The sequence below is a fragment of the Oncorhynchus mykiss genome, chromosome 10 (genome assembly GCF_013265735.2).
Source record: "Oncorhynchus mykiss isolate Arlee chromosome 10, USDA_OmykA_1.1, whole genome shotgun sequence".
Lineage (NCBI taxonomy): Eukaryota > Metazoa > Chordata > Actinopteri > Salmoniformes > Salmonidae > Oncorhynchus > Oncorhynchus mykiss.
The window spans coordinates 69,190,368-69,203,697 of NC_048574.1; the positions used below are offsets into that span (position 1 = coordinate 69,190,368).

Below are 13,330 nucleotides of genomic sequence, written 5' to 3' on the forward strand. Positions count from 1 at the left end.
CATTGCAATTAAATGGTCTCCAAGGGACATGATTCATTCTTACATTGTCTATAAAAACAAGTTATTTTATCACAGCAAATGTCAACAGAAATCAGTTTCAAACTTTGAGTTAACAGTGGGAAACTTTTATATAACGGTCCCGTGTGGCTCAGTTGGTAGAGCATGGCACTTGCAATGCCAGGGTTGTGGGTTCGATTCCCACAAGGGACTATTACTAATGAAAACGTATGCACTCACTACTATAAGTCGCTCTGTGCCAGAGCATCTGTAAAAATGTACATGTATATTTTCCCATCCTGGCTGTTACCTGCATCTGTAGCTCAGCGTCAGTTTGCAGCATGGTGGTCTTGGCTTGGGCGTTCAGTATGAACGGGTAGGCACATAAAGTCACTGAGCTCTGAATGGATGAAAAGAGAAACGTTATCGTTTGAAGAGCATATAGATAACGTGGCATTTACACTCATTTGATTAGAAAACAGCCTGTATACCTGTACTGCTGGTGTTCTCATTTTCTGAAAAACAAAATTATAATCATCAACTCAGTTTTGTCCAAATTACCCATGAAAACTATATTGTAGAGGATCATAACAGTGTATTCAGATTGACAGCTGGTGGCAGGGGCATAGCTGTCTAGCTATACCAGTTTACTGAGACATTGGCCAGAGCTACAAGGCACAAAGGTGAAAATATGAGGGTGGGGACAACAAAGTCTCTGTGCTCTTCCTAGAAAGGGCCTACACAGTTCGACAGATTCTACTATGCAGGGAGAAAGAGGGAGGGAAGAGGGGTAGGGGCTAGGGGGCTCGTCTGTGAGAGTAGCATCCCATTGGATTAGGATGAGAATTAGATAATTGGACACACACACACACCAAATTCCACAGGACGACATCGTCACAAGAGAGAGAGACGTAGAGATCTCCATTACTCACAATCTCTGCTTTACTAAGAAACCACTTGAGGTAGTCTTCCTGGATGTCTACCAGGGTGGTGATGTCAGGGATATAGAAGCGGTTGTACTCCACATGCCCGGCCTTCAGGTTAACCTGGACACACACAGCAGCACAACAGCCCTGCTCAGAACACACACACTCATCATTATGACTGTTTACCTTTCTTTTATACCAGGAAGTCTCTTGAGGTTTGATACATTTATATATAAAAGGATATCATGCATACTTGATATTTTCCCACAATTCTGTAAACTTATTTTTTGCATTACCGACATTCTTTAAAAAAAGGACAACTCATGTGTTCCTAACCTAAGGCTCCTATTCGCACAGTAGACCTGTTTAAGGCCGGGAATCATAACACCTCTTGAAGTTTCTCCACAAGCTTTAGTATAAAACTAACTTGTGAAGTATCTAGAGAAACTTTTATGTAAAGAATGAGCTAATGAAGTTTCCCCATGAGCATTAGCAGGAAACGTTACCTTATGAAGTTTCTCTAGAAGCTTTAGCGTGGCACTGGTGTAGTTTTCTAGGAAGACAGGGACGAGCAGGGCCTTTCCTCCAGTTAACAAGAACACCACGATGCTCTTATACATGTCCACCAGCCTGGAGAACACACCGCCATCCACCAGGCACCACCAGTTATCTGCGGGGATCCAGAATATAACACACCACCAGTTATCTGCGGGGATCCCGAATATAACACACCACCAATTATCTGCGGGGATCCCGAATATAACACACCACCAATTATCTACGGGGATCCAGAATATAACACACCGCCAGTTATCTACGGGGATCCCGAATATAACAAACCACCAGTTATCTACGGGGATCCAGAATATAACACAGGGAACCTGCAGTGACACTGCATATTTAAAAGTATGACAGAAGTGCCATGTGATGCACTGTACACATGAAGTGAATACCATTATGACAGTTGTATAACTGCCATTTTCCTGGGACTGACTGTGCAGTATGGAGAAAGAGTATTTGTGGTAGACTGAGGTGTACAGGGTATACAGTATCAAACACTGTTCAGCACATTTGTGTGCATAAGGGTATTTGTCTGTGCACCGGTGTACCTGCATGCTTCGTAAACAACAAGTGTGGACTAACAGTGAAATGCTTACTTACGGCCCTTCCCAACAACGCAGAGAGAAAAATAAAATAACAAATAATAGAAAGATAACCCCAGGAGTAAATATACAATGAGTAACGATAACTTGGCTATAAACACAGGGTACCAGTACCGAGTCGATGTGCAGGGATACAGGGTAATTGAGGTAGATATGTACATATACAGTGGAAGTCGGAAGTTTACATACACCTTAGCCAAATACATTTAAACTCAGTTTCACAATTCCTGACATTTAATCCTAGTAAAAATTCCCCGTCTTAGGTCAGTTAGGATCACCACTTTATTTTAAGAATGTGAAATGTCAGAATAACAGTAGAGAGAATGATTTACTACAGCTTTTATTTCTTTCATCACATTCCCAGTGGGTCAGAAGTTTACATACACTCAATTAGCATTTGGTAGCATTGCCTTTAAATTGTTTAACTTGGGTTAAATAAGTTGAGTGAATAAGTTGAGTGAATTTTGGCCCATTCCTCCTGGCAGAACTGGTGTAACTAAGTCAGGATTGTAGGCCTCCTTGATCGCACATGCTTCTTCAGTTCTGCCCACAAAGTTTCTATAGACTTTGTTGTCCTTAAGCCATTTTGCCAAAACTTTGGAAGTATGCTTGGGGTCATTGTCCATTTGGAAGACCCATTTGCGACCAAGCTTTAACTTCCCGACTGATGTCTTGAGATGTTGCTTCAAAATATCCACAACATTTTCCTTCCTTCCTCTTCATAATGCCATCTATTTTGTGAAGTGCACCAGTCCCTCCTGCAGCAAAGCACCCCCACAACATGATGCTGCCACCCCCGTGCTTCACGATTGGAATGGTGTTCTTCGGCTTGCAAGCCTCCCCATTTTTCCTCCAAACATAACAATGGTTATTATGGCCAAACAGAGGACATTTCTCCAAAAAGTACGATCTTTGTCCCCATGTGCAGTTGCAAACCATTTGTATGGAGGTTTTGAAGCAGTGGCTTCTTCCTTGCTGAGTGGCCTTTTAGGTTATGTCGATATAGGATTCATTTTACTGTGGATATATACTTTTGTACCCGTTTCCTCCAGCATCTTCACAAGATCCTTTGCTGTTGTTCTGGGATTGATTTGCACTTTTCACACCAAAGTGCGTTCATCTCTAGGAGACAGAACGCGTCTCCTTCCTGAGCGGTATGACGGCTGCGTGGTCCCATGGTGTTTATACTTGCATTCAATTGTTTGTACAGATGAACGTGGTAACTTCAGGCGTTTGGAAATTGCTCCCAAGGATGAACCAGACTTGTGGAAGTCTACAATTTTGTCTTGGCTGATTTCTTTTGATTCTCCCATGATGTCAAGCAAAGAGGCACTGAGTGTGAAGGTAGGCCTTGAAATACATCCACAGGTACACCACCAATTTACTCAAATGTTGTCAATTAGCCTATCAGAAGCTTTTAAAGCCATGACATAATTTTCTGGAATTTTCCAAGCTGTTTAAATGCACAGTCAACTTAATGTAAACTTCTGACCTACTGGAATTGTGATTCAGTGAATTATAAGTGAAATAATCTGTCTGTAAACAATTGTTGGAAAAATGACTTGTGTCATGCACAAAGTAGATGTCCTAATCAACTTGCCAAATCTATAGTTTGTTAACAAGACATTTGTGGAGTGGTTGAAAAACTAGTTTTAATAATGACTCCAACCTAAGTGTATGTAAACTTCTGACTTCAACTGTAGGTAGGGATAAAGTGACTAGGCCACAGGATAGATAAACAGCAAGAGCAGCATGTGTGATGAGTCAAGAGTTTGTGCAAAGGAGGGTCAATGCAGATAGTCCAGGTAGCTATTGATTACTATTTAACAGTCTTATGGCTTGGGGATTAGAAGCAGTTCAGGTTCCTGTTGTTTCCAGACTTGGTGCATTGGTACCGCTTGCTGTGCGATAGCAGAGAGAACATGCTATGACTTGGGTGGCTGGAGTCTTTAATAATTTTTAGGGCCTTCCTCTGACACCGCCTGGTATAGAGGTCCTGGATGGCAGGGAGCTCGGCCCCAGTGATGTACAGGGCCATACGCACTACCCTCTGTAGCGCCTTGAGGCTAGATGCCAAGCAGTTGCCATAAGCAAGTGGTGATGCAGCCAGTCAAGATGCTCTCAATGGTGCAGCTCTAAAAACTTTAAGAATCTAAGGGCCCATGCCAAATCTTTTCAGCCTCCTGAGGGGGAAGAGGTGTTGTCGTGCCCCGCCACGACTGTGTTGGTTTGTGTGGACCATGATAGATCCTTAGTGATGTAGACACACAGGAACTTGAAGCTCTCGACCTGGTGCACCACAGCCCCGTCAATGTGTGTGTGCGTGCGCACGTATGGGTGTCTGTGTGCATGCAATGTACATAGTACATTAACATGTGATTGTGCATGTGTGTGTGCTTGAAATGCAACTATGTTGTACATAGTACATTAACATGTGATTGTGCATGTGTGTGTGCTTGAAATGCAACTATGTTGCCCCCCTACCAAGCACTTTGCTGGGGTTGGCATCCAGGCGGAGTATGGCCATGGCTAGGGGGATGGTGAGGGTGATGTAGTTCTTGGAGTCGTGCAGGGCGGGACACTCCGACAGGATCAGGTAGATCCTCATGGCCTCAACGTCAGGGGGAGAGCAGGGCAGCTGGGGGATCAGCAGGCTCTCAAAACTCTTAGTGGCCTGGCAGGACAGAGACACATGGATGGAGGGAGAGAGAGATGGATACATCACTTTAAAATCATCCATCAAAATATCACCTAACAGCTGTCCGTACAACCGGTTCACTGTACATCACAATGCTTGTTATTTTCATTTGCTAATGCAGATGTAACTAAATGAGTATATTACGATATGAGTTAAGTAGAGTACCTGAAGTTTTATAAATTTAAACTGTGACTGACCGATGGTGAAGAATTGAGATACTTCATATTGACTAAGAAATGTATTTTCAACATTGCAATACTGTACCAAAATGATACAATATATCTATTTTTTTTTATGTCGGAACAAGGATAGCTTTTTACAAAATCTAAAGGATTAGCTGGACTCGGCAAAGGGACAAAAACATCACAGGAAAATGTTTTGGGAGAGGCCTCCTGTGGTTGGCTGGTTGCTAATGCTGCCTGATCTTTATAGAACACAATAAATCAAGTTAGATTGAGAAGCCCCAAAATCCCTAACATATTATTAGTGGGCTAGCTAGCTCTGAACTGCATGACCTCAGTCCAGTAGGCATTCTGCGTGAAACCATCAAAACCCAGCAGAGTATGTGCTGATCTTACTGAGATGATGCGTAAAGTGTGCTGTACCATTTCAGAAGTCAACGGGGGACATAGTTCATATGTGGCATGGGAATTCAATGCTGTGGCCTATGATACTCTCCAGCCATCAAAACAAAGCGTAGGGGGGCGGTGTACCCTGAACACCCCTATTTTACTCTACTACATAGCTCAGTCCAAAGTGCTGCTGGCTAGGTCTAACAGACGCCGTACACTCCTAGAAAAAAAAGATGCCATCTAGAACCTTAAAGGATTCTTTGGCTGTCCCCATAGGAGAACCCTTTTTGGTTCCTGGTATAACCCTTTTGAGTTCCATGTAGAACCCTTTTCACAGATGAATGAATCTACATGGAACCAAAAAGGGTTCTCCTATGGGACAGCTGAAAAACCCTTTTGAAGCTTGTGCTTCTAGTTCCGACCGTGCAGTAATATCTAACAAGTAATCTAACAATTTCACAACAACTACCTTGTACACACAAGTGTAAAGGAATGAATAAGAATATGTAGATACAAATATATGGATGAGTAATGGCCGAACGGCATAGACAAGATGCAGTAGATGGTATAGAGTACAGTATATACATATGAGATGAGTAATGTAGGGTATGTAAATATTATATAAAGTGCCATTGTTTAAAGTGACACGTTTATTGCATTCAATTTTTAATTATTAAAGTGGCTAGAGATCTGAGTCAGTATGTTGACAGACAGACAAGGCTTTGTGTCCTTGGACTAAAATATTGCATTTGAGTCAAAACATAAACCATGACTCTGTATGATAGGGTTGCCATGACAATGACCCTGTAAAGGGGATTTGTAAATGCCATTATTTCGCTCAGTTCAAATCTACCGGCCTCAGCCATAACACGTTTATGAGTAGATGGATAGAACCAAGTAGCTAGATAGTCAAAACCTGGGGTACATCTCAATGAAATCTAGAATATTTAATGGTGAAACAGCCACGTCCGTTTGCTATATTACAAGTTACTGCAAACAACAGTTTTTTCCCATCAGACATCACTGCACGCGCAATAGAAGAGCACATGTACTTCTTTTTTTCTCATGCAGCGCGACGCTCCTCACGGTGGTGGGGTGGCCAGTGGCGCTGCTTCCCCCTACTGCAGATTCCATCTTTAAAGCTGCAATATGTCACTTTTTGGGCGACCCAACCAAATGTACATATAAATGTGAGTTATTGATCTGTCATTGTAAGCAAGTTAAGAAGCGGTAGATCTATGTGTACCAATATTTGTGGTTATGGAAAATATATTTCACAGCGGTTTAGATGGAACAATGATTACCTACACTATACTTGCTTGTTGTGTCACGTAAACTAAAATCATGCAAACTATTTGAATTTTACAAACCAGGAAATGGCTGAGCGATTTCTACATAGTGTACCTTTAGTGCCTAAAGTGTTTTCTCCTCATCTTCTTTCTTTCACCTGCTCCTATGTGAAAGAACCAAAGACCTGAAACCCAGTGGTCATCATTCATATTGCTTTTCACTGTGTTTTCATATCAGTACAGATGATGGAAGGAGGCCACTTTAACTATGCATACCCTGGTTTTTGAGCATAGGGAGGGTCCCGCTTTCAGGTATTGGGATAAGACATGGTACACAAGAGTCGTTACCTGCTCCAATAGTCTGGCGAAGGGCGGTTTACTGAGTGTCTCAAACAGCAGGCGGACTGAGTTGAGATCGATGCCAGGGACTTTAGGGTTGGTCTTAAAATGGCTGTCATCACTGGGGGAACAAACAAAGAACAAAATAGCCTTTAAGACCAATCCCCCCAAAAAATTACCAAACAGAGAAACCCATGATAAACTACCCAGACTTTTCATCACTTTTAACTGTGGCGCTTAAAAGGGAAGTTCCGCTCAAAATACAAGAACATCCCTTTAAAAACACATCAGCAGAGATATAAATAAACGGATGGACTAAATCCAGGAATTTGTGTAGAACCATTGATGAATAGAACACACAACACGTTCCTCTGGGTTAGATAGAGTCTCTAGCTTCTGGGCACGTGGCAGTTGTGTGAGCTCACTGCAGGGTATAGAGCTCGAAGACCTAAACAAAAACACACACACACACACACAGACCTAGGGATGAACAGGGACCATATATTAAGTCTAGTCAGAGCCTCCATGTATTTAAGCCCATTCCAAACCACATTCACTGCTTTATCTTGTGAACTCTGCCAGGGGTGTTGTGTGTGAGAGAGAGAGAGAAACACCACAAAGCCCAGAAAACTCAAAGGCATGAAGGACAGCGACTATTTACAGACAACCTCCAGATATTGATAAAAAATAATAATAATTCAGCCATAATAAACCAGATTTGGCTTTGTGTGACTGTTTGGTAAACAGAGACTCCGACCGGAACGATAAGCACTAACAAGTAGAGAGGCGTTATGCTAGCTAGGGAACAGTGCTTCTGTACCCACCGGAATCAGGCAGCTTTGTGGCATGCCGTGTGTGTGTGTGTTTCATACTCTAAGGGTCCAAATTGAGACAATTCGTTTTAGGAACACCGTGCAGACGTTCTTGGGCGGCCCACATGATGCCATCACAAATGAGTGACCTCTACAAACAATAACAGATGTGCGATTGGGAACATAACATACTACCAGCAACACATTGTCAGTTTCTCTCCCTCTCGGTTGAGCTAATGGCTTAACCTGCCAGTGTTTTATATAACTGTTAAATCCAGTAGATTTTTAGGACAGGCTGCTTTAGCAGAGAGAGCAGGACATACAGTAAGGTGCTTATTGGTCTTCTCTAGTCTAGAGGACACCATTACGCTGATGGGCTCGGAACTAGGGTCGTTCCCATGAAGTGATAGGCATCTGGCAGAGAATCAGCACAAAATGGCCACCCCTCCCTCATACACGCCATCTGCACTTTATCTCCGCACGGATCTCTAATGGAATCTCTGTGTGTCTGTACAGTGTGTCTAGATAGGAGTATTTCCCTGGAGTCTCTTCCCCTAAGGTCAGCAGTTCTGAATTGTAGGCACATGATGGGAATGAGTGTTGGTCGGACAAGGACATTAAGGACATGATTTTGTCCTCTGTGAACGCTCTGCCTTTTCCCACAAGACATAAGAGAGAGACACCGGGTGTGACTCAATATTCATGGCTTCCTTTCGTGGTCTCCTTCCAAACAGGTGAAAGAACAGGATAGGCTGTCGATCAATGCTCACCTCTCATCCAGGAAGCTGGCGTTCCAACAGGCGGTTGAAGACAGCAGGAGAATGACGTCACTAAAAGCAGAGGGAGACCAAGACATAAATGCAGGAAATGATATCAATCAATTGAAACAAGATCAAACAGATACCAGTCTTCAAAGTGGTATAGAGCTTCCAGCTGCTGAAGCCAAAAAGGGTCACCACAGGATCATCGTCCTGCTAAAAGAAATGTCATTCTCCGCATAGGAAACGATAAACAATTGTTCACAAAAAAATATTTTCAAGACAAATCGAATCCACAAATAACTCATATCACTGACTTACTTGGTGATAGTGGAATCTGTGTTGTCTAGGAGTTTCATCCTCCACGTATTCAAACTGGCATCATTAATCAAAGAGATGCTTCTACTGATGTTAGTGACGCGGAAGTCTTCAGGAGGGGTGGAACTCTGTAGAGGAGAGAAGGGGGTCAGGGGGAGTCAAGGTAACGTAGCACATCAGCTAGTCCCCGACTACATTTAGCAACGATATTCTCGATAGCGCTTCCACTGTAGACATTACAAGGCTATCCAGAGACGTGTGTTTTGGGTTCATTCCCTTTCCCACTTGCAGATAAAATAAATACTTTGAGAGGTCCAAGTACATTGTAGAGAGAGTATCTATCTGTGTGTTGGTGTTATCAAGTCACATTCCTGGCAATCAACAGGAGGATATCCGTTGTAGACAGATGTAGGCTACTTGGGGTGCATCACAGTAATATCTCATTCACTACTTCCCACAAATCTAAAAGCACTGGATTGGTGGAGGCATCGGCTAGAGGGAGTTTTCACCATATTTATTACACCAGTCTTTTCTTTTGAACCAGTGAAGGGAAGTGAACAGGTGCACATTCTGGGAGGTAGGACAAATAATTGGGACATAGCCTTGGTCTTAAATCTCTCTGTCCAGAGCAGAGACCATCCAGACATTCTAGCTGGTCAATAACTGGAGCAACAGCTCCACTTAGTGGCAGAAAACTAGAACTGGCTCACAAAACACATCAGCATCCTTCCTCACTACTAGGTCTATAGCAGAGCTCTCTAACCATGTTCCTGAAGAGCTACCGTCCTGTAGGTTTTCACTAAAACCCTAATCTAGTGCACCTGATTCTAATAATGAAATGGTTGACAAGCTGAACCAGGTTAGTTCCAACTGGGGTTGGATAAACAACCTAAAGGAGGGTAGCTCTCCAGGAACAGGGTGGAGAACCCTGGTCTAAAGCATATTCTTCCCATCCCTGAAAGAGAAAATTCTATGTCTTCCAATTCAATGTCTGGGCCTGTACTCATAAAGCGTCTCAGAGTAAGAGAGCTGATCTAGGATCAGTGCCCCCCTGTGCATGTGATCGTATTCATTATGATCTAAAAGGCTAAACTGATCCTAGATCACTCCAATTCTGAGATGCTTTATGAATACGGTGCCTGTACTATTACATCAGTTAATGACCAAAAGCTGAAAAACGATTATGTGAAGTCCTTTACCTTTTCATCTGAGTACAATAGGAAGTTATGGTCCCCTCCACAGTTGATTTTTGTAATGGCATAATGATCAGGCCCTAGAAAGAGGAAAGGAGAGGGAAGAGTTACTGACTGTTGGTTTAAAAATCGGCTAGCTCAACAGCATTGTGGTGACTTACGGGAACAGTTTATGCTTATAGGAAATAGCTCCTGAGTGAAGTTTCCCCTTGAGAGAGATCGAGGATCAGCTTCCCCCCCCCCCATTCTAATCTTAACTATTAGTGGGGGAAAAATGCTAATCCAAGATCAGTGTCTAGGGGCATCTTCGCCCTACACAAGCATTTTCCAAACTCCAAAAGGTGCATGTTTTGGTTTTTGCTCTAGTACACAGCTGATTCAAAGGACCAAAGCTTGATGACGAGTTGATTATTTGAACCAGCTGTGTAGTGCTAGGGCAAAGAACTAAATGTGCACCCCCTGGGTTCCCCAGTTTGGGAAACGCTGCCCTACACCGAGAAGCTCCCTAGATTTTGATTTAGTCCACTAGATGGCAGGAAAGCAATACAAGCTAAGCAATCCGCCTCAAAGACCATCAATCAGTGTGTTAAACACTGAGAATCCTGTTTCATAGACCTCTAACTCACTCACAACCTAATACAGTTCACTCTAGAAACATCCGTGTTGCTGAAATAATGTCAAACATTTTACCACATGGGGACATTTTGATACTATTTCATTCTTTGAACATTGAATTTATCCCATTCATAGACTTTTAATACGCATGGTTAATATGCGTATTATAGTGATCTAGTGATCTTCCTCCCTACAGTCATAGTTTTATATACAGTACATTATATGAATCACTGAATAAGCTGTGGATGTCTCTGAACAAGTCCTTGCACTCGTGTGCCTGTTCCATTTAACGTCCTATGCGTTCTCTTGTCTATTCTGACTTGCTCCTACAACAGGCCGGACATTTTCCTCAAGCAACAGCTCCCTGATTCTGCCTTGCCTCATTTCCCTGCATTCTCTTCTTCCCAACTGGAGTCATCCAGTTACCTGACATATGACGAGGACTTCCTGTGAGCCTTCCTGTGAGGCTGCTTTTGACAGGAAGTGGGCTTTTGATGTCACCTCGTGTCCCGGTGCCCAGCTGACCATTGGTGTTACACCCGAAAGCATACACCAGACCGGAGGAAGGCACAAACGCCAGGGTGTGGTGTCTGAAACCCAGACGGAGAGGATAGAAAGAGAGTATGAGGAATCTAGGACAGAGAAGGCAAGTAGTCATACCATAACTTATCTGATGTAAACCTGTACTGTACTCTATTATACTGCTATGCTATACTAAGCTATGCTTTGCTAGGCTATGCTTTGCTTTGCTAGGTTATGCTACGCTGACCAGGCTACATTGTGCAGTACCTGCCACAGGCAATCTGGGAAACCTCGCTGCCCATCAGCTCCTGCACCTGTCTGGGTAGAGGCTCGTTGTTGGTGGAGTCATGACCCAGTTGACCACGAGAGCCGTCCCCAAACGTAAACAAACCCCCATCCTGTCAACCAAACACAGAGCGAGGCTTCAATTACAATAAAGGATGTGAGAAGGAATGCTGAAGGACAGTCTGTCATAGCTCGATACAATTCCACATGCATATTCCTCACCCTCCAAAACAAACATGAGAATTCTTCAAAGGCATGAACACGTTCATGGATTAAAGGTTTTACGAGACAGCAGGTCCTTTTTCAGTACCGTGCTTTCTCAAAACCCACCATCATCTGAAGACTATATGAGAGCTTCATCACAAGACTATAAACACATAACAGACAGATACGCAGGAGGACAGTTGTGTTCCTCACCTTGGTGAGGGCAGCTGTATGCTCGTCTCCACAGCTGATATAAACCACTTTTTGGGATCTGAGGAACTTGATGTGGCAAGGGACAGACCGGTCTGTAGAAAGGAAATAAAACACACGCGCACATATTCCGTCTTACCTTCAGAACATCACATTGCTTTATATGAAGGTCTGCTTATAAAACTGCTTACAAGCCATCATTCATTTAATCACATAATCGGAGAAACGATTGGGCATTTGGACCCATATAGCAGTGGGTCTGTAGTCCAACAGGCTTCATCCGTCTATTGGGGTGCATTACTTCTCTCTACGTATGTCTCATCGGCGTATAAGTTAGTTAGCCTACCCTGTTTGTCATTTAACCCCAGCTGTCCGGCGCTGTTCTTGCCCCAGCCGAACACGGCTCCAGAGAGGGACAGGGCGAAGCTGTGGTCTCCCCCAGCGGTGATCTGAGCCAGGGGGATCCCTGACAGAGACTTGAGGGGCTGGGGAGACAAGGTGCTGGGCTCTCCCTTCCCCAAACCCAGCTGACCGCTCAAGTTCTGGCCCCACGTGAACAGCTGACCGTCTGGGAGAGAAAAGAGGGGGTTAGCCTAGCATTAGCCTGGCATTAACCTAGCATTAGCCTAGCATGAGCTGTTAAGCATGTAACTTTGGTGTGTAGCGCTACAGTATCAGTGGTAGTGTGAGGTGTTGCTGTTGGCTTCATTCTCACCTTTAGAGAGTGCGATGCAGTGCTTGTTGCCACACATTATTTGAGAGATGCGATGCTCGCACAGCTTCTTGATCAGCCTGAGAAATACAGGAGATGCATTGAGTTGCGAGGCCAATGCCTGAACAACTATGCAGTATTTGGCAGATTTTAACCAACTACATGCAATGTACAGTTAGCTTTACAATCCCTGTATAATCAACATCTAGAACACTGTACGTGTTGTAGCCTTTGTAACCCTCCCAGCAATATGAAGATGGGCAGAAACTGCTTCTTAAATAGAAATCACCGATGACACTGTAGGTGATGTCATGGAGACGTTGGCTAGCTAAGCCCATGCGCAGAAACCCGTCATCGGGTCGAACGGTCGTGTAGCGCCGAACTGTGCATGTGCAGGCCGTCAAATCAAAGGCACTCCTCCGACAAAATTGTTTTTGATGAAAATCAAAACGTCAGTTTGGCATTTTCACGAGGTTTGAGTGATAACATGTTTAACTACTGAAGACATTGGCTAGAATCTCAGGTTGTGCATTTAGATTTCGAGAAAATTAACCACCAAGAATTTCTCACTTCTCTCATTGACTTCTCAAACCCAACCTGGTCTGTTTCATAAGCCTTCCTGGAAGTCTCGCTATGTTGCAGGTCTGGTTTTTTTAAAAGTCTATGCCCGTAGCATTTAGCCATCACATGCAGTTCTCACAATTCCATTGGTTTTCA

The 13,330-nt window shown here is 43.5% G+C and overlaps 1 protein-coding gene and 1 non-coding gene across 4 annotated transcripts in view; one reads left to right on the top strand and one right to left on the bottom strand.

The window, feature by feature from the left end:
* Window positions 1-13,330, bottom strand: part of LOC110498458 (probable E3 ubiquitin-protein ligase HERC3) — a 36,596-nt gene that overhangs the window by 17,954 nt on the left and 5,312 nt on the right. For 2 of the 3 annotated variants that reach the window (XM_036933689.1, XM_036933690.1), the window contains 14 exons: window positions 12,617-12,693; window positions 12,248-12,469; window positions 11,905-11,996; window positions 11,470-11,600; window positions 11,107-11,270; window positions 10,072-10,145; window positions 8,876-9,000; window positions 8,567-8,626; window positions 6,994-7,105; window positions 4,571-4,760; window positions 1,430-1,593; window positions 930-1,043; window positions 489-512; window positions 308-397 (listed from right to left, as the gene is read on the bottom strand). In XM_036933689.1, coding sequence (XP_036789584.1) covers window positions 308-397; window positions 489-512; window positions 930-1,043; window positions 1,430-1,593; window positions 4,571-4,760; window positions 6,994-7,105; window positions 8,567-8,626; window positions 8,876-9,000; window positions 10,072-10,145; window positions 11,107-11,270; window positions 11,470-11,600; window positions 11,905-11,996; window positions 12,248-12,469; window positions 12,617-12,693 — 1,639 coding nt within the window. The other variant, XM_036933691.1, reaches the window with a different exon arrangement.
* trnaa-ugc lies at window positions 137-210 on the top strand. The gene has a single exon. It is a non-coding gene; the product is annotated as a tRNA-Ala (tRNA).